This window comes from Antedon bifida, chromosome 11 (genome assembly GCF_963402885.1).
Source record: "Antedon bifida chromosome 11, ecAntBifi1.1, whole genome shotgun sequence".
Lineage (NCBI taxonomy): Eukaryota > Metazoa > Echinodermata > Crinoidea > Comatulida > Antedonidae > Antedon > Antedon bifida.
In genome coordinates this window covers 166,697-190,065 of record NC_136236.1, presented here as the reverse complement: position 1 = coordinate 190,065, position 23,369 = coordinate 166,697, and the positions used below count along the sequence as shown (strand labels likewise).

General features: G+C 31.7%; 2 protein-coding genes across 7 annotated transcripts in view; one reads left to right on the top strand and one right to left on the bottom strand.

Moving 5' to 3' along the window:
- Positions 1–1,933: 1,933 nt before the first annotated feature.
- LOC144855685 (uncharacterized) lies at positions 1,934–12,122 on the bottom strand. The gene is made up of 8 exons (XM_078713601.1): positions 11,954–12,122; positions 11,459–11,499; positions 5,680–5,807; positions 5,063–5,126; positions 4,594–4,726; positions 3,488–4,165; positions 2,469–2,765; positions 1,934–2,282 (listed from the first exon to the last, which is right to left on the bottom strand). Exons 1-8 carry the CDS (start codon positions 12,110–12,112, stop codon positions 2,223–2,225), a joined length of 1,560 nt encoding a protein of 519 aa, XP_078569727.1. The 5' UTR covers positions 12,113–12,122; the 3' UTR covers positions 1,934–2,222.
- The window catches only part of LOC144855681 (voltage-dependent L-type calcium channel subunit alpha-1D-like), an 85,629-nt gene continuing 68,559 nt past the window's right edge, over positions 6,300–23,369 (top strand). For 5 of the 6 annotated variants that reach the window (XM_078713598.1, XM_078713594.1, XM_078713596.1 and 2 more), the window contains exons 1-3: positions 13,643–13,799; positions 15,557–15,848; positions 16,531–16,636. In XM_078713598.1, the coding sequence (XP_078569724.1) occupies positions 13,781–13,799; positions 15,557–15,848; positions 16,531–16,636 (417 nt within the window). In that variant the 5' untranslated portion in view covers positions 13,643–13,780. Of the gene's footprint in view, positions 7,019–8,920; positions 8,983–13,642; positions 13,800–15,556; positions 15,849–16,530; positions 16,637–23,369 lie in introns of those variants that run through there. The other variant, XM_078713597.1, reaches the window with a different exon arrangement.

The following is a 23,369-nucleotide window of genomic DNA, read 5'->3' as shown; positions in this document are numbered from 1 at the left end:
GCTATATATACCCACCTTATTATTTGATTGCAAACATCAAATAATATTCAGTAACAGACTTAAGTGAGCAACTTAAATACTAAAGACATGTTACTACATTCAACTAAAAGCAATTCCGTCACTTCAGATGCTTTTATTTGTTCCAAGGGTGGTAGTGTCAAATCTGAGAAGTAAGAGGATTTCAACCATGTTTTTAAAAAAAAGGTGTGATGTGCCCAAATATAGTAGTGATATGATGTAACCGTGTTCATATATAGGCACATCACATTTTGATAGTGTAGATAGAGCTTGAGAAGAGAATTCAACCATTTTTTGACTGTCCTAATATTCATAGTGATTTATAAAGTGGGGATGTTATTCAAGGGTGTCTTCCAAAAGGAGGGGTAGACGTTCCAAATACTACCCTCTGGATTGTCCACTGGTTTGTAGTAACACAGAAACAGTTTGTGTTGGTTTCAAACCAAATATATACTTTTTTTTCAAAGTTAGTGTGACCAGGGAAGACTAGTGAAATGAATGTAATGTAATTTCACTACTCCTCCCTGGTGTGACCTTTTGTAATGTTTTAAGCAATAGTATTAGTGCAATCATCGCCAAGGGATTCTGTATAATTGATATAGATCAATGAAATGATAATTTGTTAATGTATTTAAGTTTCTAGTTTCTAATAAATAAGAAAAACAAATTGATATATTTTTTTTATAAATGGTCTTGATTTTGACAGTGAAACAGCCTTCTTGAGAGGTTATACTGTAAAGGTAAAGTCGAAACCTAAGCTATATCAATGCTCTAACCACTGCGCCACAGTACTGTAGTTTAATAGATAGCTGGTTTTTGTTACAATATATACAGTATATTAATAACAGCCAATTAATGAATAAGTTATTCACTTTAATCCTGTTTCCATATGTCAGTGGTACAAAATGGCATATGCAACAACAGTATATTCTCACTAATGAATAACATTGTATTAACACATTGCATTGTATTAGCAAAATCTAAATGCATCAACTGAAATGTTATCCTTTTTAGATGGGAATTGTTTACTGCATTTTTGTTCCCAGTTGAGAGACAAGTATTTTGGGGAAGGGACGTGTAATGGCTTATAGCTACATACTTTACTTATGTTTGCCTCTCTCCACCCAGGTGTATAAATGGGAACCCGGTTTAGATCAAGACACAACTTCGCGCTGATTACTAGCTGCATTATGGGAATATGTTTCCATACGTGTTTGATCCCAAAAAATGACTGGGGTAATATTGTTCAACGCTTAGAGGTTTCACAATATTAGGAGCTATATAAATCATATTATTATTATTATTTATTATTATTATAGTTGGTAGCCCTCCATCTCCCAAGCCAACATTGATAGCATACATGTATAATTAGCTGTTAAATCAATATGTAGGTTGAAAGCTTTTCTTCATTATTTATGGCTTTTACATTTTGCAACTAGAAGTTTCAAGGTTACTCGATTGGATTTTTAATATTCCCCTTGTAACACGATAGCATTGTCTGTTACATTCGATTATTTCACTATGCTTAGAGTACAATATCCGTCAAATAATTATTGCGTCTATCATTCACATGGTGCTGTTGTTTGAAAGAATTATTGTTATGTTTACAAGTCTTATACCAGGTGTATAAATGGAATAATGCTACTTTAACTTATATTATTACAGGGGTGGACACTCTTATGCTAGTGTATCATTATGACAGGGGTGGACACTCTCATGCTAGTGTATCATTATGACAGGGGTGGACACTCTCATGCTAGTGTAACATTATGACAGGGGTGGACACTCTCATGCTAGTGTAACATTATGACAGGGGTGGACACTCTCATGCTAGTGTATCATTATGACAGGGGTGGACACTCTCATCCATACATTCATACATAGTCCTTTTAATAAGCATGACAACACATAGATATAATGGTAATGCAGATTTATTTGAGTGTCCATAAAGAATAGTTAAAATAATAGTACTATTGTTATAATGCACTTTAGTGCTTGGTGCAACTTTCAATCGTTTATGACTTCCGTTATGTTCTACAAAACAAACTTGTGGATACCTTTATTAGGTAATTCTGATTGGATTTGTATACATTTATATGTGTTTGTTTGGCTGCGCTTATTGGCTGAGTGGGTGCATAATAGTAGAAATGAGAAAGCAGAGCAAAGCAGAAATGAGCGTGGGATCTTGGACAGAAAATGACTGTTTACTTCTGAGCCGTTTGTAAATAACTTGAGAATAGTTTATCAACAAAAGTCGAGTCCGTCTGAAAAGAAGAAACAAATTAATTTGTTGTGGTCAGTCTAGGTAGGAACATGAACGCTAGCTAATCATACCCAGTACCGTTTTGATCTTAAGATTAATTGGGAAAACACAACCTTTCTTAATTGTATACAGTATTGTCAGTGTAATGTTTGTGTGCTACAGTAATATTCAAAGTGTAGAGATTTACCTGTAACAGATGAACAAAGGCATCTCTGAAATGTTCTCTATTAAGGACCTGCTGACCAGCATCTAGCGGCTTTGATAGAAACGATTGCTGCTGTCGCATGTCACGACTCTGTGGGCTACTTGATGATAATGTCATCTTCTCTGCTTGGGTAAATGTGGAAGCCATTGGAGGTATAGAGGACGGTGCTGCAGGGGACTGTAAGCTGGTGGTAGCAGGCTTTGATGTCGGTGTGTCGCTAGCGGCCCTCGGCCGGAAAGCACTTGGTGCTAAAAGAAGTGGCGCTGAGCTGATTGGTTTCTGAAAAAATGTAAATTAATAAACATTAAATCTTCAAATATATTACAATTATTCAAATTTATATATGTTGGTTCATGTGCATGAAAAACAACAGTAAACAATGAAATTGTTATGTACCTTACAAATGGTGAATAGATACATTATAATAGCTGCAGTTATTATGTTAAATCCATTCTTTATCATACTTTATTAGATCAATATTTCTCATAAATTTGTTATTAAACTACAGGCCTGTGTATTTACATACAACAGACAATAGCGTCTAGCCTAGATGCATCTGTATTTGCTTAATGGTGACACAATTTGTAAATTAATTTTCTCAAACTGCATTTCCTCCTCCCCCATTAGCTACTAATATAACTTAATTATGTCGACCAGTACAACATTAAATGATCTTCTAATTTCAAAATCAGCATATCTATGCTGAAGTTCAATTGCACTGTGTGACTAGCAAACATTAAAGATGATATGCCTCTAAATTACGATGACAAATTTTTAAACAAATAATGTTTTAAAGTTCATCATCAAGTGACACTCTCTGTTTGTATCATCATATTTTGAGGCCGACTATTCCATCCGGGTTCGTATAGAGACTATATTGTTGATAAACATTGTTTATAGGTCATGCTAGAGTAGTTTGTGTTTTAAGTGCATGCTTATTTAGGAATACCGTCTTGATTTAACTTAATCTTTAATAAGGCTAATCACAACACAGAACCTACTGTTGTTGTGTCCATGTTTGCTTGTTGTTGTAGGCCTAATAAGAGTGCATTGCCAGCCCCCACACTCATAGCAGCCATCTGGCCTAGACTTGGTACCGGTCCTGTCTTAGCCTGCTGACTACTTCCTTTCAAATTTGCTAACAATGCTTTGTTAATATCTAAGTCTTTACTCCTAGACATATCTTGTCCAATCGTATCATCAATTTCTGTCGTAGCTACGTTTTTACCGAGGTTTGTTTCAGAGTCCAAAACGGATGTTATATTTAGTTTAGTCAAAAAGTCTTGTAATGGAGCAGTTATTTTGTCTTGTGATTGGGCTGGCATGTTTTCTCCAACATTCATAACACCCTCAATACTTCCAACTGAAATTGGTTTCATAGTTTTATCTTCGTCAACGTGAAGTTTTTCAATGCTTTCAACAGTGTGTACATTGTTCGCAGGCAAAGGTACAGCGCCCTCGCCTGGATGTGAGAGAAGTTTTTGTAACACAGGGTGAATGCCTTGGCTGTAGTGTGCTGCTTGATGACCATGTTGCATTGATATCGATCGATTTAACATTGGTCTTATTTTACTCATATCTACTTGGCTTTCTGGTTTTATGGGAACTGGTCGTAGCGGGCCAATCATTTCAATGCTTTGTTCACCTGTATGTGTTGGAATTTGTTCAGATCCTTGCGACTATGATAAAGTAAAACAAATATTAATATATTTTAATATATTCTTTAAATAGAACAGTGATTGCATGAAGACTTTCCACAAGTAAATCTGTGTACAAATCAGGGATTCAGTTGATTGTTTTGCCTACTATCAGCTGTGTGTTATTATAACCATCTTTGATTAGCTTAATTTACCAGTTCTTTACACGTCCTTTACCCGTCATGCATAAATTGAGGCAGTTGAACTGTAATCAATCTATCTAACAGTATTTTTCTCTGTAAACTTTTTAACTATTACCAGCTCTTGTGTGTTATCATAACCAGCTTATTTTACCAGTTCTTTACCCGTCATGCATAAATTGAGGCAGTTAAAACAACTCTTATAGGCAAACTCTGGCCCATCCTATTTCAAAATCCTATATTCGCCACCAGTAATTGTGTATATATTACCTCAAGATATTCATTCTGTGCTCTATTCAACATTTGCAGTATATCAACAGGACCACGAGGGGAATAGCCACCGTCACTTTCAGACATGCTTCGTTGTCGAACCTTTTTTTCTAATTTGGCCTTTTCAGTCAAGCTGAAAATTGTAATAAATCAGTTATTATATTGGTTCTTCTATACATGTCTCCAACTCTACTATCAATTACTATTAAATTACACTATTGATTGTGATAAACAAATATTTCTGACTATATAAACATATATTTAGCCTCCTTAAAAAAACCTTTTGATATCTGTATCAACTACTTAGGTGGTTACTTATTTTGATCTCCTTTCACACATTGTCCTTTTTGTATCTTTTTTTTCCTTTTCTAAAGTATAAATATCTGTTCTTTTTTGTTTAATGTGTGGAAAATAAATAAATAAATTAATATATCTTTGGAACAATATATATGTTGGTGTAAGCCATTACCTTTGCATCAGTTCGCATACATTATGGCAGTCTTCAGGCTTATAGAACCATAAACCAAAAATAGCTATGAAAAAATAAATAAATTTTAAACTGTATATAGCAGATTCATATTATACTTGTGTACTGCCCTATTCTACCATATTGCTCTGCCGTGTCCAACTACAGTAACATACACAATTTGGAATCTACCATTCTTATATAGGGTAGTTAATCAATTAGTAATAAATATCATGAACATAGTAACTGTATTTATATTTAATATTTTTTTAATTTACCAGTGACAACTCATTAAATTAGGCTAATGTACAATAAAATTGGTTAGATTAAGATTAAATTGTTAGGAAGAATAAAATTAAGGATAACTTGTCCATATTAATATTAAAGACATTTTAATATGATACGCATAATTACCATAGACAACAATCCAATGGCATATTGTATTACAAAACAGTTTTTGTGACATATTAATATGAATATGCAGCTATTTCTTAAAGTATACATTGAACATGTCTTTTGTAAAATCCACTCCCCACCCTACATAATTACTCTCATCCTCGATTACTCAATTCTTCTTGGTGATCTAAAACATGTTTATCTGCCATTTTAAACATTAGTACCTTTTGAAGTCCGGTAAAGTAAGAATGGTTCATGCAGTTGGAATTCTAATTCTTTGTTGATTGGTTCGGTCCAATTCTCTGTATTCAGCCGATTCATAATCATAAAGCCATGATATGGTATTGCTGACCTGAAAAAAAGAAAACATTTATTAAAAGAAAGTAACCTACACAATATGGCAAGCACATAATTTTAAACCCATGAACAGCGCGATGAAATGTATTAGGTTGTAATTTTACCTATTATAATATCAAAAACCTCTGTGGTCTAGTGGTTAAGGCATCCCACCTGTAATTGAGAGGTACCTGGTTCAAATCCCACTGGAGGTGGAGGATTTTTAAATATAAAAAAAAACTAATATTTACTTTTTAATAATTAATTTGATTTATTAAAAGAAATTTTTAATTGTGCCCTGTTGTGCTCTTTTTATTTTTCAAATTATATGTTCTAAATTATTTCCATTATTGCATTATTTCTAGTGAGATCTGTTAAATGTACATTATATTATCTTGCATTTTAAAATATTTTTTTGCGTCATATAAATTCAAAATTCATACATTATACAGAGTCACAAATCAGATATTAAAAATGCATGGCAAATTAATAATTCAATATGGCTTCATGACGCAGAAAGACCAACATTTACTGTTAACTAAAACAAATATGTCTTTCGTTTATTCGTTAAAAAATGTGTCACACAATTAAGAAAGCATTTTATATTTTGGTATCAAATTCCAATTGCGTTACAGCTTCATAATTGTTCAACAACTAGGCTTCTATGTCCAGACTTTATGAATGGTTGACAAGTGAGAGAAACTAATTAGTCATAGTAACATTCCAGAAATGTCTGATGTAGAATTCTTTAAATTCTATAACAACAGGGAGTGAAAATGGCCGCCCTTATAATCAAGTCATGAATGACAAATCTAAAAGCTTGTTTAGATGTGTTGGTTAGATCATAACCAGGGGGTACTAATTTCAACCAACTTTGGCCTCTTATTCAATTTATGTTTCAGTAACCAACCACGTGCCCTTGTTTTTATAACCACCATATTTCCATGCATAATCAAATCTTGAAGCCCCACTGGGCATGCTCAAAGCAGGCCCGCAGATGATTGGCAGATTCATCTCTGTCTCATGTTTTGTAGTTCAAGCTTCTTTCTTGTGTGCTGTGTTTTCATTTAGCAACAGAATCAATTTTTTGTGATTTAGTAAACCTATTTACGGTAGATTTTATTTTACTCTTTTGTTTTAATTGGAAAATATCAAACTTTGTTGTTTTGTGGTGAAAATATTTTGGATTTATCTTGAAAAACTGGACTTTCAGCTTTAGCTAAACCTGTAAGTACTATTATTAGTTCAGAAATTGATACTTTTATGGGATAATTTGCAGTGTTATTATAATCAATATTTATTTATTTTGCGCTAATTGACCTTTCAACTCTGTTTAAGACCAACATTTTATTTTAATTATTCATGACAAAAATAAATATTGGACTAGATGTTTTTTATGTGAAGCGCATAGAGGCTTTATGTGTTATGCACTTTAAAGTCCAAATCTATTATTATTAATATCTACTGTGTAATGTGAAAGTGTTATTTTTTGTGTGTAAACAAATTATAACCTGGCTTGCTCTTTTAACAGTCAGCAAATATTAAAAACAACTAGAAAATACCAGCAGTGACGACAAGAACACTGTGAATTGTACAATAGTAATTACAATTAAATTAGATGTCACCTTGAATAACTCTCAACGACGGACGCCACTTAAATTGTTAACAAACACCAACATTGATAGTAAAATCATGACTTTAACTTGTTTATTAAAACAGACAAATTTTTTTTTGTTTTTATTAATATTTTTAATAAGAATTAAGTACAACTTAACTTTCGCAACTAAAATGAAGAGAGGTAATGATGACAAGAAGAAATGATGCACCATCATTCTCAGTCTTCAAAAACATTCAGGTGAAATATTCTGAATATTTAGTAGTAAACATGCAAGTAAATAAGATACAGTATTCTTTATTGTTTTTGATAATCTAAAGCTCTGTCTACACTATCAAACTAGTTTGACAAAAAAAGTGTGATGTGTCCAAATATGGGTGGTGATATGCTCAAATATGGTAGTGATATGACATCATCATGTCCATATATGGGCACTTTTTTGTCACATAAAGTTTGATAGTGTAGACATTGCTTTACAAGATCAATGAGGTTGACTACATATTAATCAGCCAAACGCATTCACATCATTGTGACATCACAAGGTTGTTGACACTTAAGGATATTGACTGAATTATAGAAATTTCAGTTACAATTTTGTTTAATTATTTCACAATATCAAAACAGACACATTATACTTGTGGCGGTGTTTTATTCATTGTTCTTTGTGTGAATAGTTTTATCAGAGTATTGTATTTTTCCAATTAAAAATGAGCTGGATTACTTTCAGGTACTTTTTATTGTAATTGCAAGATGGCATGTCAGACGTCGTCGTTTTTAACTCTCATTCTCACAATAGCTAATAGTAAAGCCCCTCATCAAAATATATTTCAAATCATAAATATATATTTCAAAACGAAAAACTAACATTTATTTTTATTTGAGCTTATAGATTTTTCGTTTTTGTATAGTATGCCGTAATAAATAATAAAAACTGACTTGAGCGAGTGAAAACGCGCAATTAACCAAATTTGAAATACAAATAAACATTGATTTGAAGGAGAATGATTCAAAGAAACAATGAATATATTGAATATTATTATCAATAGGCTACATAATGTACATATATTAAAATGAAACTTGACACCCTGTGTATACAATAATACTGCAGGCAAACAACCGTATAATACGTGTTGTATACCATTGTTGTTTTACACCAAACTAACCGGTTATACAATCGTTATTTTACTTGCAGGCCGGTTGTGTGCTAGTTATACCAGCGCTTGTTATGTTTATCATTTTGGCATCTAAGGCTAATTCTTTGCTTTCCCGTCAGCGGGTTTTATCGTTATGCACGTTATTGATTCATGGACAATAGATTGGATTCGTGGGTAATTTGATTTTAATAAGCAGCCGTGACGTTGTAATATACGCTGCACGATAGTCTGTTTATAATTGTTACAGTTCTTGCCTGAGTGATGTTGTAGACGGTACTTAACGCTACGATAAATGGTTTCTTTCTACCAAGGGAGTTTAAGTAAATACTTGATCCTGCTAAACTATGTCTTTATTTTTAGATTCTTTATACTCAGTGGATATATATTTCTGGTGTGATTTTGGTTTTAGTAAACGTTCTTGGGTGAGTATAATATCAATATTTCTTTTAAGTTCTTGTTTTGTTGAGAAATTTTTTACTTCATAGCTTACACAAATTTAGTCCAGACTTAAATACTTTTGAAAGAAAATTCCTTAAAGTATTTTAATTGATAACTTACAGCATGCATCAACATTGTTGTCTTCTTTGCTGCGGACAACAAAACCCATGTACTAATCAATAATTTGATTTTGAAAACATATTACCATAATTTATTGAAAAATTTGATACTTAATTGGGAGCATTAACATTTCTTTTGTTAATATAGTGATCATGTTGCACACGTTGGATTTCATAATTCAATTAATGGTTCAGTAATCTACTTCTTGTTGTCTGATTACAAATCTACAATCACAACTTTTTATTTTTACTTACTTCGACAAAGCCAGGTACTCAAAACATTACATAATAATAATAATTTAGGTATTTTTATAGTGCCAGTATCTACTAAACCGAAGCAAAAGTTCAAAGGCGCTTGTATTAGATGTTAAAAAGATGCGTTTTAAGTTATTTAAAAAAAATAGCAATAGATGTTGATTTAGTAATATGTCGAGGGAGAGAATTCCAAAGAGAAGCAGCAGAGAACAAAAAAGATCTTTGTCCATAGGATTTGGTGTTTATTCTAGGAAAATTAATGGAAAAGTAATCTTATACAAACCCCTCCCATTAAGATTCAAGAAATGTTATTGGTCCACTTTAAAATGTAATGTAAAATACTGTTAAAACGATTAATGATTAACAATTGATGCCATTGTTTATGTTTCAACACATTATTAACTAATTAAATAGTTAGGTTGATGGCCTTACAACAAAGTACTTAAACACTTAGTACCAACGCTTACAATGTAAGTAAACAATGACAACGAGCTAAATCTAACAATTAATGCACACATTGTAAACCAATCAAGTTTGTTTCGATTTATTGTCTTCATAGATTTTTTAAGGGTTGTTAAATGTATTTTAGGTAAAATTGTGTTGTGCGCCCATATACAGTACAGAAAGCAGTTTAACGCTTAAGAAGGAGATTAAGATTATTGATCTTGTTAGATAGAAACCCCAAGTTTATTATAAGTATATGACTCAGTAACAGCTGGAATTAGTGTTTCACCTAGCGGCCTGGCACCAAGCCCTCTAATTTAAAAACAGCTGATCACACACAGATCATGATTAATTGCATAAAGGCCCAGAAACAAGTCATTTGATAGTTGAGGGCTAGGATGGTGTGAAATGATCTGTAATCAAAATAATATTTGAGAGCTAGGAACAATTCGATAATTTATTATGGACAGGCCTAATATATGAGGCAATGATTAATTACCAACATGCCGAGAAGAATGCCAGACTTTGGATACATGAACTTGTATCATGGAGTGTATACTTCCACAACATCTGACTTATTTTGTCAGCACAATGTATACATTGAAATAACTTCAATGCATATAACAGTATGCAGTTATGATTATATTAATCACATTCAATTATTTGTTAATGTGCTATTAGTTTTTAAGTTTGCATTACACTACAAATTACAATATGGTTTGAAGGTTTTGAAATGCTTGCGTACCGATCACTTTCACATTTAGCAATTTAATTGACAGACTGCTTTAATTAAGCCAACACTTTCAAAATAATATTTTTATAAGTAGCATCTTGACAATAAAAACCAAGCACAACATTCTTATGCTCATTTAAATTTATTCAAGCAAATTACCTATCAATTTAATATCTTTATAATACATTATGTATGACTACTATTGTCAGCAGAAGAGTTTGTTGTATCACATAGTGTTCAGCATTCCATGTTCAGCATTCCATGTCCACATTAATAAAAGAATCATATTCTCTTTGTGTTTAATTGCATCTCTACCAGTTAATACAACTGTGTGAATTTTAATTACCTTGCCGACCATAAAAATAATTATAATTTTCTCGAATGAAAAAAGTCTTTATTGTAAAAGTCATATAAATGGAGCACATACTTCTTGTGTTTTTATTGCTGTTATCCATTAAATACAGCAGTGAGATAATATTCATTTTTCTCATTTATAATATTTAATATGTTTTGCGTAACCATGTTCATTTTATATTCTAACGTGATTTACAGTATACTTGCATACAATGCATAACAATCATTACAAATGTTATTTACAGTATACTTGCATACAATGCATAACAATCATTACAAATGTTATTTAATGTAATGTATATTCTATTATTTTGAATTTGAACTTTTTTTATAAATACATATTATTATTTAGGCACCAGAGGTTACCTGGTATATTAATATTATATAAATTGTAATAGTGTTTAATAATAATCCAAATAATATGTATCATCCCATCTTTAATATACTACTGACTAGGCTACATTAATTAATTAAATTAATGGGAAATATTAATAGTTTTTGGTAGAAAGTATAGATTTTAGTTAAATCAGATTCCATTGTGATTGGTGAACCTACCTCGAATATACAAACAACGTTCCTTCTGTTTCTGTCTTCTCCTAAAAAACACAACCACAAAAACACAATGCAATTAGGACTAATGTATTGACAACTGTGAATAAATACAACAGCTACGTTTGTTTGATCATTAGGCTAGGAGGGCCTGTGTAGTCCTAGGCCCTAGCCTAGCTACAGTAGTAGTAAAACAAAATGACAAAATGGAGTATGTACTGTGTGTAGGCCTAGAAAATACAATACTGAGTGTCCAGAATTCTATAGCTAGTTAATTAGGGCCTATAACATGCCATCATCTATTAATTAGACGTTACATCTCTCAGTGTAAATATGGCATTTTCCCAATTCTGCTAGGCTCTGCGATTGGTGGTAGGTTTGCACGGTTTTGCACGTACATATCGACTTCACTCACCAAATCAAAACAAACAAAAGGGTCAAGCTCGGCCTAGCTTTTTAGCCTACCTGGTAGGCCTATAGGCAATGTAGTAGTTGACTTACCCATTCGGTAGTAAATCTATAAAGTGCTACTTGACTAGCAGTAGCTATAATGCCTGTTATATTTGGGTCACATTGTTGTAAAGCAGCCAGATTTATCTTTTCTTCCATTTCTTCTTTTTTACGAAAAGCGCTGTCTACGGTAGGCATGGACGCAGCCATGATGAAAATAAACTATAATGCTGCTGCCGCCCTCTATTTTATCTTTTTAACCGAACTTCGGATTGTATTACTGCTGTACGTATACAGTATTACTCTTTTATATCAGATGCCGCACACAGTAAAAAAGAATACAGTAAATACAAATTATGAGAAAAAAACAAAAATTAATTACAAAATATTTACAAAGTATGCTTTGTCCTGATGTTTTTGGTCAAGCATATGTGAGGGAAAAAACCCCGGAAAAAGCACCATCAGGTCCATAACATAATCACGTACAAAATAAACTGAACTGACGCTGGCACTTCCAATTAAAAAACAATTATATTAAAACTCATGTTAATACTAAAAAAGTATGTGTTGAATAACGTACGAATACAATTGTAACCAAGCGAGTAGCAGTCAAAGCCTCCACAGTTCATCACACTAAATTAACTTAACCCTCTAAATATCTCTCAAAATAAAAGAAAAACGATAGGATATTGAAAAAAGAAAAACCGATATTGAAAAAAAAAAAAAGTTCTGAAGAGACTTGAACCCCAGCTGCTAGAGTTGGAAGTACCTAAACCAGAGCATAACACGTTACGCCACAATGTACACGTCAACAAAAACACCTAACTAACAGTATAGTCTATTTTTTTACGTGCTTCATTATTACGTCATTCTAATCGTTACGTCCTATATGCATATTCATGAGCGTAATTTTGAGAGGACAAAACTCGTATTATCATGTCTTTTAACCAGAGGGCCGGATAGCTCAGTTGGTAGAGCGTCGTGGAACACGATTATCGTGGGTTCAAACCCCATGCCGGTCGGTGGAAAAGAGTTAAAGCTATGCGAGCTTCTGTGTTTGGGGTTCACAGATTAAAAACGTCCCCCTTTCCACCACGTCATCATGAAGCAATAACATCAAAGCATCTGATGTCGTGACCCAAGGCTGTGAGAGGGCCTAACGTGCTAGAGGCAAGGGAGCACACCAAATTTTTTTTTTTTTTTTTTTGCTTATCTCCTCCTTTCGATCTCGTAAATTGTATGTTTGGCGCCCTCAATTGTAAGAACATCTTTGTTATAATGTCAGAGCAAACAAATAGAACATTTCAAATGATTTGTAAGGATGTCTGGTCACATTTCCGAAAGTTTTATATATATATATATATATATATATATATAAATCCAAAGGCAAATTACTGAAAAAAATGACAATGCTGTGGGTATCAGTGGCTGGATCTCAATGGAGATACAAATAAAAAAGCGAAAAGCTAAATCAAAACGATAAAGTAAACAGCCAGAGAAGTTAGCAGAGCTTTCGGGCAACACTAGCCCTTCATATATATATATATATATAACATTCTTACATAGGCAATGGCATACATTTTTTAATAGGCGACATTATACACCATTCCTCGACAAGTAGGTACAAACTACAGGTGTACTTATAGTTAGCGCCCTCAACTTTAAGAGCGCCCGTGTTTATTATTATTATGGCATGAAGAAGTCGTCTGCTGTATGACTGCGATTTTGAAAGAGTCGATGCGGAAAAACACAAGTATTAGCTGTTGTTCACGACGGACATTATGTCAGAAAATTAGGAGAAATAATAAAACTTTCGTAAAGATGGAGGCACTTGGTATTCGGAAATAATTGTTCTTAGAAGAAGTGAATTAATTAAACATGGAAAAATCGTCCACAGGTACGTAGGCTATGTTATGTGATTTGCATGCAGGTGTTGCGCGCAGGGAAAATTCCTGTGCGGCGCTGCATCCATTGGCTCAATGTTAAGACTAAGAGCGATGTCTAGTCTAGCTCAGTCTTTAAAAAATATTATTTCGTTTTCATCCTTTCACGTCCATCACTTAGCTAGGCCTAATGGAGACTCAAGCAGGGGAGAAGGGGTAGGGTGGGTTTATCCCAGCTTGGGATTGGCTGAACATTTCAGAAGAATAGTGTATCATAATATCAATGTGTTTTTGGAAATGAAATAATAATAAAAAAAAAAATATTAATTACTTTGATTTAAGTTAAACATGAACATTTTTAAAGAGTAGACAATACACACCACAGGTTAATTTTCAGAATCTAATATAAAATATTTAATTTCATTTACAGTAAGTCACCAATTTGTAGTTTGATAAATTAATTAAGTTAAATTACTTTTATAGAGTGTTAGTAAGTACTAAGTAATCTGTATCAAGGGACTTATCTCTGAATAAATTAAATAATTGTTTAATATTCATACAGTTACATGTGTTACGGTGTTATTTGCAAATTGATTTTTCTTTCGTTCATGTAAAGGTCATGAAGGTGAGATTGTTGCAAGGTCCAAGGAGTATTGACAAACTGTGTTAACAAAAAAAAAAACCAAAATACTAGCACATACCTTGTCAAAACTACTCCAAAATAATTGCACCAACACGTAGATAAGCACTAAAACAACACAAAAAACAACACAATTCTCTGATAAAAAAATAGATAAAAGATTAAAAATTACTTATGATAATTATTCAATACTGTACATTTTATAATAATTAAAATAAGTTGATATATTTACAAGAGTACAGTCTAACCTCAAACATAAAAAATACATTCTCCTATTTATCTTAACTTTACAGTTATACAGTATTGCATTAGGTGCAAAAGAGAACTGACAGGTTGTAGGCCTACCATGAATTCTAAAATGAAAAAGCCATTTATGTTTTTGTTTGGTATCTATATAATGAAGGAAGTGATATATTTTTAATGCATCCTATAATTGGCGATTTTTCGCTGTTGGATGTAGTTGAAATAATAATAAAATAAAAGTTAAATGTCTGAGAAAATCAACCTTTATTCAATAACTGAAATGCAATGTAAAGACAAAATACTGAGCCTGTCAATAGTAGAATTGATATACAGTAGTAACTGCTATCAAACAAAATACTACTGCAGTAAACTAGTAGATTACTGCAGTAGACCAAAAGTGCATACATTTGTAAACATGTAGGTCATACAATAACGTACTTGTGTATTCTGTATTGAATCAATATGAATTTTGTAAATCAATTGATTTTGGCGTCGGCATCTATAATACCCATTGATTGCTGGTGTCTTGAATTGTAAGCAAGTTGTTGGGAGTGAGGATGTTTATGCTATTGCATAGTCATTCAATGTTAACACAAACAAAACAAATTTTATATAGAAATTATAATAATTAAACTGTTCATGTGGATTTATAGAAGTATTCACATTTTTGTTATTTATGGTTTATGGTTTTTTGAAAGAAATCGGTTCAAATATCAGAAAGAGAATTTTATTTTCTATTTATAAATGTTCCTAGTTATTCTAATATTAGATTGTACTTGACAACTTTTACTTATACCTCTCATATACTTGGATGACGCTTGGATTGACTGGCAAAATGTTTACTTTTTAGTATAATTTTTTTATCATAAATTATTGGATTCATTTCAGGAGTTAACCACAGTGGTTCAGCTGTCTCAAGTCGGGGCCGTTATGTGTCGGGGTACACCACTTTAAGTTCACAACCTTCGTCTAACTTACCAGAAAACCCTTTAAGCCCAGCGTGGCATACTACCTTAGCTATCACAACCACGGCTCAAACTATGACACGCAACAGAACAAACAACTCCTATGCTAAGAAAAAAACGCACCATTCAAGTACACTGCGACCACAGAGGGCACTTTTTTGTCTAACGTTGGACAATCCTGTTCGGCGGTTTTGCATACGTCTGGTAGAATGGAAGTATCCTTTTGTAATAATTTTGTCTAAATGTCAATTAAACTTAAAATGTTGTAAAGTGATATCCAACATTATTTGCACATTAGTTTTTATCAAAATATTACTTTTATTGCACAGAAAAGCCATGACAATTTTGCAATTTGTTTGTTTTATATTGGGTGCTTTACAAAAATATCTGATAGAATAATTATACATATTTATTTTAAAGTATTTAATATTTAACCTGTTCAGCTATCTATGACAACATACATGAGTCATGGTTCAATGATTTCATTGATTTTTTAATGTTGTTTAATTAATCAATAATATTGGAAATTTACATAATTAACATCAACTGATTAATACCTCATTTACATACAAGTATTGTTTGATATTGTCGATAAATCGCACATTGAATTACGAAAGTGTAATATACTGTACTTTGATCAATTTTACTTATATATACTGTACAGCTCTATAAATAGTTTGATAATATTGATGTTATTTTAATAATTTATTTTGCATTTTTATATTTATATTTGCAAATATTATAATAATTTTTTGTTTAAATTTATATGCATCCTATTAATAGATGATACACACATACTTTTACTTTTTTGAATTTTAATATTTTTTATTTCTTTCCTCCATAACTAACTTTTTACGTGTATTTTATAAACAATTTTCTTAACTAATTTACAACCAGACCATTTGATGTAATCATCTTGTTTACGATATTTGCGAATTGTGTCGCCCTCGCTGTCTATACTCCATTTCCAGAGCAAGATTCTAACGACATAAATACTAATTTGGTAAGTTGCAACATTTTAAGACGTATGTACGTCATCCGTATTCTAAGAATCTCCTCTTGTATACATTGGCTGAGTTTAATGAAGGTTGATTTATGTTGAAATATTTTTGACCAATTACAGTAGAAATGTAAAAAAAAAACAACTGTTGTATGTGATCAATGATTAATAAACAAGAAAGAAAAACAATCGTGTAGGTTCATAAGATATACACTCTAGAATTCCAAGAAGCACTTTATCCTTCAGTTTATTGACCAAAAATATTATATCATAACATTAACAATGGTTGACATATAATATATATAGTCAAGAGACTACAAAAGGCCCGATGGACCTGTCGCTGTAGTCCCTCTTTACATTATACAAATAATAATAATACAACACTCCTGTAGGTTGATATAACGTTTTTACAGGAAAAACTGTATTCAATTTCGTTTGAGTTCAGTACTGAATTTGCAATACCAACATTCAAAAAAGCTTTACAATTCAGCATCGATCTTGATGATTAATTTTATATAATGTTGGTTTACATGTTTCATTTTACAAGTTTATTTATATAACGTTGCCCACGATTCAAGCTTTTGCCTTACATTAGTATACCTAAGTTTTTGTCCAAATAGTAGTTATTGTTGTTATTATAGAAGAAAATTTAATTGTATTTTTTAAAAGAAATATATTCTAAAAATATTGATTATTATGATAAAAGGAAAGGTGTTTTATAATGCTAAAATTTGCATTTTATTTATCTATTATTTATTTTCAAATAAAATACAGTAAAATAAAGTAACAGTTAGTCTATAAAACCATCTTGTTTTTATTATGCAAGAGAATATTTATTGATACATGAGTTTTTGTCTGAACGGTGTTGTGTTGTCAGTACATGGGTCATTTTTATAGCATGAGAAAATAATGAAAAGAAAAATGCTTAATGAAATAGGAAAGGTTGAATAATTTAAGAAAGCGAATGGTAGAAAGCTGTATCTTAGCGTGCTTGATTATTGCAGCTATATTTAATGATGAAAGCCATTCTGGTAGCAATCACTGGGGCTTTATTTAACCATGGCAACTCGTCAGCACATGTCATTATCATATGATTGCTTACTGGTGTCACATGTCACTATTATGAGTGCTCCTTTAATATCGTACCGTGACATTTTTGTTTGTTTCCTCGCTATAAGATTGGTTTCAAATAGTGTTATCTTAATATAGGCTGAACAATCTCATTTGTTAACTGTACTCAAGTTTGTACCATGGAGGAAAAAATAATTTATTTATTTATTTTTTCCTCCATGTTTGTACTAAATCTAAGATAATTCTAAGATAACATTTTTTAAAAGCTCTTCAATACACAGTAATATAGTTATACAATATGTCATAATTCTAAATTATTAGTAATGTTTGTCTTTGCCCGTTCACTTCACTTTTTAATTTCAAATTTGATATACTTTTTAGGCTTTGTATCCATAATTAAAAATGAAATTTATATTCAAGTGTATTCCATGAACAATATCTTCTTGAACAATATTATTTTTGAACAATATATATTAGTTTTTTTTATAAAATACATTATGTTTTAAAATTGTTATTAGTTTTAAAATAAGTATTAATTAATGTACCTTTAAACATTAGCATAATGTTTTGAATTTAAGAATACTTTGGTAACTTAAACTTAGACTTAGAATCGAAAATGAAGACTTGAACATAGCGTTGTAATCAATAGCAAAACAAAGAGCTCATTAACATATTGCAGTGCTGTTATAGAGCATTTCAGCTGCTGTGTATGTAATTAAGGTCTTCTTTAATTAACCAGTTACATTGTCTTCATATCACAACAACATTCAATTGATCAAAATTAATCCACAAAATGTTTAATGTCAAAGGAGGATTCACAATGTTTTAATATAGAGTTTATGTAAGAATCATAGAGATATGGAAGAATGTAGAATCTATCAGCCAATTGTGACATCTTTATTCAGTATATTGATAATACCAAATTTAGAAGAAAAAAAATTCTCAACATTAATATTTTGAATATTTTGGTCATGAAATTGTCCCTTATTACATATCTAAAATGTGTCAATAGAAATAATATATTTTTTACAATAATTCAAGTAAAACGAAGTTGACATCTACTTTTAGAAATTAATTCATCAAATTCTAAGTGATTTATAATCGTTAAATGTCAAAACATCTAAAGCGAGAAACATAATCGGACGATTGATTGATCTGTGTTTATTTTAACATCCCAGAATGCAATGCAAAATTGTTGTGAGAATCAGTCCGGAATATTCATGCGGATGATCATAAGCTAGGCGGAACAAAAACGTTCAGATATGATTTACAGTAGATTACAATCAAGTTCTGTTTCCAGTTCTAAAATTACCAATATTTTGTGGATTGTCCTTTCATTCATAGTAGAGATATGCGAAAAAACCTGTTCACTTAAAATATGACTTTAGATTACAATAACAAAACAAATTTCTGTTTCTAGTTATAAAATTACCGATATTTTGTTGATTCTCCCTTCATTCATAGTAGAGATAGCCGGAAAAAACCCATTCATTTAAGATTTGATTTAGATTACAATAACAAAACAAATTTCTGTTTCCAGTTATAAAATTACCGATATTTTTTGGATTGTCCCTTCAGTCGAGCGACACGACAACAAATTACTTGATTAGCCCGCTTTTAATTACACGCTTCATGATTGTTGTTCAGACTTTCTTATCATATTTTCATCGTTGTTGAAAGATGATATATGCATATCCAATAACATACAGTTTTGCACATTTTATTATAATTAGGTACCAGGATGTAGTATCCAAATTAGCAAACAACTTTATTATAGATACAATATTCACAGATGATGGGGTCGATTCCAATAAGAGCTTTATAGATACTGTGTTTCCAATTCTATAGACACAGTAGGCCTAGTTTTCACAGATGATGGGGTCAATTCCAATAAAGAGCTTTATAATACCCTGTTTCCAATTCTATAGACACAGTAGGCCTAGTTTTCACAGATGATGGGGTCAATTCCAATAAAGAGCTTTATAATACCCTGTTTCCAATTCTAGAGACACAGTAGTTTTCACAGAGGATGGGGTCGATTCCAATAAGAACTGTAAAAGACAACTGATGAATATTTATTCCTTATTCTAGAGACAAAATAGATTCACATTTTTGACAAGAGATTGATGAAGTTGATTCAATGTGACTTTAGTGTAGTCTATTTTATTCTATTTATTTCAATAAAAACGTTTTTTAAACATAAATTTTAGCTAAAGATGTAGAATTGAGTTTTGATAACTTTGTTTAGTTTGCTAGACAGAATAGATCTTGTAAATGTTAATGCCAATGTGATGTGTTTCGATTACTTTGTGTGTCATATGTACGTTGACTTTTATAGGTTGGCAGACCGAAAACTGTGAATTTAGGAGATGTATAATAAATAGAATTCAAAATTTAAAAAAATATCCTGATTTGAGTGTAAATACACTTGGTAGTAGATCTGATAACCTGCTTAACTCTTTGCCCAATGAGGCCTAGGCAACAAAAGAAAGCAATATTATCATATATTATAATGTTCTGTATTTTATATGTTGTTTGTACGTTTTACTCAGTATTGTATTTTACTAATGGAAGATGAATTTTCTTTTGTTATATTTTACAAGAAGGACAATAAAAGTTATATCTATCTATCTATCTATCTATCTATGTACTGTGATAAACTGTATAGTATTATCACTGGCAGGGATTCAAGCTACTATATCTAATGGGATAGTATCTCTGGTGACCTGTTGTCTTGTGAGCCTGATTAGTTATTCACTGCTATTGTGTACGCTGTTTCTACTGAATCGTTTTTCCTATCATAAATTGTCCTCCAGCGGGATCATAATTATAATTTTTATTAACCAAGGTCTGATACTGCTACTATTGTATAACTCCTATTCATATTTCTGTATAAAATTGTCATTTTTGTTGTTAAAATTTATTTATTCACCTCCTTTGCTTGGATTGCATTTTTAATGAAGAATTTTGATGGTCAGCCAATCTGAAAAAAATAAATAATTAATTTGACGCGCCTTCCAAATCATTGCTATAAACACAGAAAATAAAAAGGGTTTTAATATAGTTATTTTATTTCTGATACACTCAATATACTCTTACACCTCTATGTTATTACTGGTCAAGAAAATAAATATAACTTATAATAAATAACTGATATAAAATCAGTTTGGCATCAAGAATTATTGCAATACACGTTTCTAGTATAGATTTTGGTTAATAATAAATTGATATCTTAATATTCAAATTGAATGAGCAAATGTGTAAAAATCATGAATTCTAATCTGTCTTTTAACACATGGTTAACATTTGTGTGTTATTGATTTTTGCTATATGTGTCTGATCTATAAGATTAAGTTTAATATACTCTATAATAGAGATGTTCTGTATAAACTGAATATAGACAATATTTGTAGATTATGTCGTGGGCAAATTTCAATGATAATAACGTTTAATTTATTTAGTACCAGCCACAATAAATGATATATACAATACAATACGGTATTATCAACATTGGATAGCTTGAATAAAAAGGTTCATTATTATTACAGATATTGACTCCTTAGAAGTATATTATTATACAGATATTGCCTGCTTAGAGGTGTACTGTAACATAAGATTTGACATCCCGAGGGAATGATATTTTGCTCGAGGGAATATATATTTGTCACTCGAAAATTAAACAGTCAATATCAAACTCCTCGAGAATTTGCTGGATTTTATATATTTAATGACAGGGACATGATAATCATGCTAAAATTACACAAGTCAATATCATCATACTCGAGGACATATACAAATTACGATTTTCGGAGTGGTAATCATGTGATGCAGTTTCAACCAATCATGTTCAGATAGGCTATGTAATATAGCATAATAAAAATACTGTATAATAAATTAATTGTTATTTTACCTTTAAAATGCTGCACTAAAAACATTTTATATCATTTTAATATCAGTTTCTGCGAACTGTATATTCTATGTAAATAATTCAATGTATCTGAACAAACTCATAAAAATAGCCTGCCCTCACAAAAGACGAAAAACATTAATTATAAGAGAACGAAGTTGGTGTTCCACGTCAATGCATTTCATTTCATTTGTTCACGTAGAATAATAGACAGTGTTAAATTATTGAGATTGTGTATTGACTATTTTATTGTTGATAGTGTGAAAGTCCCGAAGGAACCGTCTATGACTGTCAACCAGTCTTGTGTGTTTAAGACGACGTCAAGTCTTATTATCGTCCATAAATGCACCAATAATATTGTCTAGTTTTTGTCAAGTAGATTGACAGAAATTTGTTGTTTTTAACGACTTGGCACATTTATCCCAGTATAGTTCATAATTTTATTTTAGCTGTCAAAATGAGGAATGTATGCTGTTGAACCCACAAATGTGAAAACGCCCACAAATGTGAAAACAACCACAAATGTGAAAACGCATCACCCACAAATGTGAAAACAACCACAAATGTGAAAACGCATCACCCACAAATGTGAAAACACCGCCCACAAATGTGAAAACGATCATCGCCCACAAATGTGATAACGCCCACAAATGTAAAAAAAAGAGAGACTTTTTCGCCCACAAATGTAAAAAAAATCAGATCAAATTTAATGCTAGATTCAGACAATTTTGATCGAGTTAATACATTATATCATGATTGTATTGAGTTTCAATAATTGTTTGTTCACGATACGTCTGTTAGGGTCGTCGTTAACACGTTGGATTATTATCATTTGCTGCTCGTGCGCGCGATATTTGCACGTTAACTCGTTTGTTTAATGAACGTAATAGTTCAAGACGATATTTGTTATTTGCTGCGCGCGTGCACCATACTTCAAGGTCAAGGCCATGTTATATCATTGTTGCTTCTAGTGCGTGGCTGTTGGCTTACTATTATGTACGTATTGTTATAAAAAGTCGATGCTCGATTCAATGTTTTTGTGCGCGTACACGATACCACAAGGTCAAGGTCATATATACTATTGCACGCACAAAAAACATCGAATCGAACATCGACTTGGAACTATACGAACATAACAATAAGCCAACGAGTTAATAACCACACACTACATACAAGTAGCAATTTAACCTTGACCTTTTAGTATCGTGTACACGCGCAAAAAACATCGAACATCGACTTATAACAATACGTACATAATAGTAAGCCAACAACCACACAGTAGAAGCAACAATGATATAACATGGCCTTGACCTTGAAGTATGGTGCACGAGCGCAGAAAATAACAAACATCGTCTTGAACTATTACGTACATTAAACAAACGAGTTAACATGCAAATATCGCGCACACAAGCAGCAAATGGTAATAATCCAACGCGTTAACGACGACCCTAACAGACGTATCGTGAACAAACAATTATTGAAACAACTCAATACAATCATGATATAATGTATTAACTCGATCAAAATTGTTTGAGTCTAGCATTAAATTTGATCTGATTTTTTTTACATTTGTGGGCGAAAAAGTCTCTCTTTTTTTACATTTGTGGGCGTTATCACATTTGTGGGCGATGATCGTTTTCACATTTGTGGCTGTTTTCACATTTGTGGGTGATGCGTTTTCACATTTGTGGGTGATGTGTTTTCACATTTGTGGCTGTTTTCACATTTGTGGGTGATGCGTTTTCACATTTGTGGGTG

Excerpts from the sequence above, each read along its gene's own strand:
- LOC144855685 (XM_078713601.1), bottom strand. The coding sequence starts at position 12,112 with ATGGCTGCGTCCATGCCTACCGTAGACAGCGCTTTTCGTAAAAAAGAA. Across the intron at positions 11,500-11,953 it reads ATAGATTTACTACCGAATGG|GAGAAGACAGAAACAGAAGG; the intron begins GTAAGTCAACTA and ends TGTGTTTTTTAG. Across the intron at positions 5,808-11,458 it reads ACGTTGTTTGTATATTCGAG|GTCAGCAATACCATATCATG; the intron begins GTAGGTTCACCA and ends TCTTTTTTTCAG.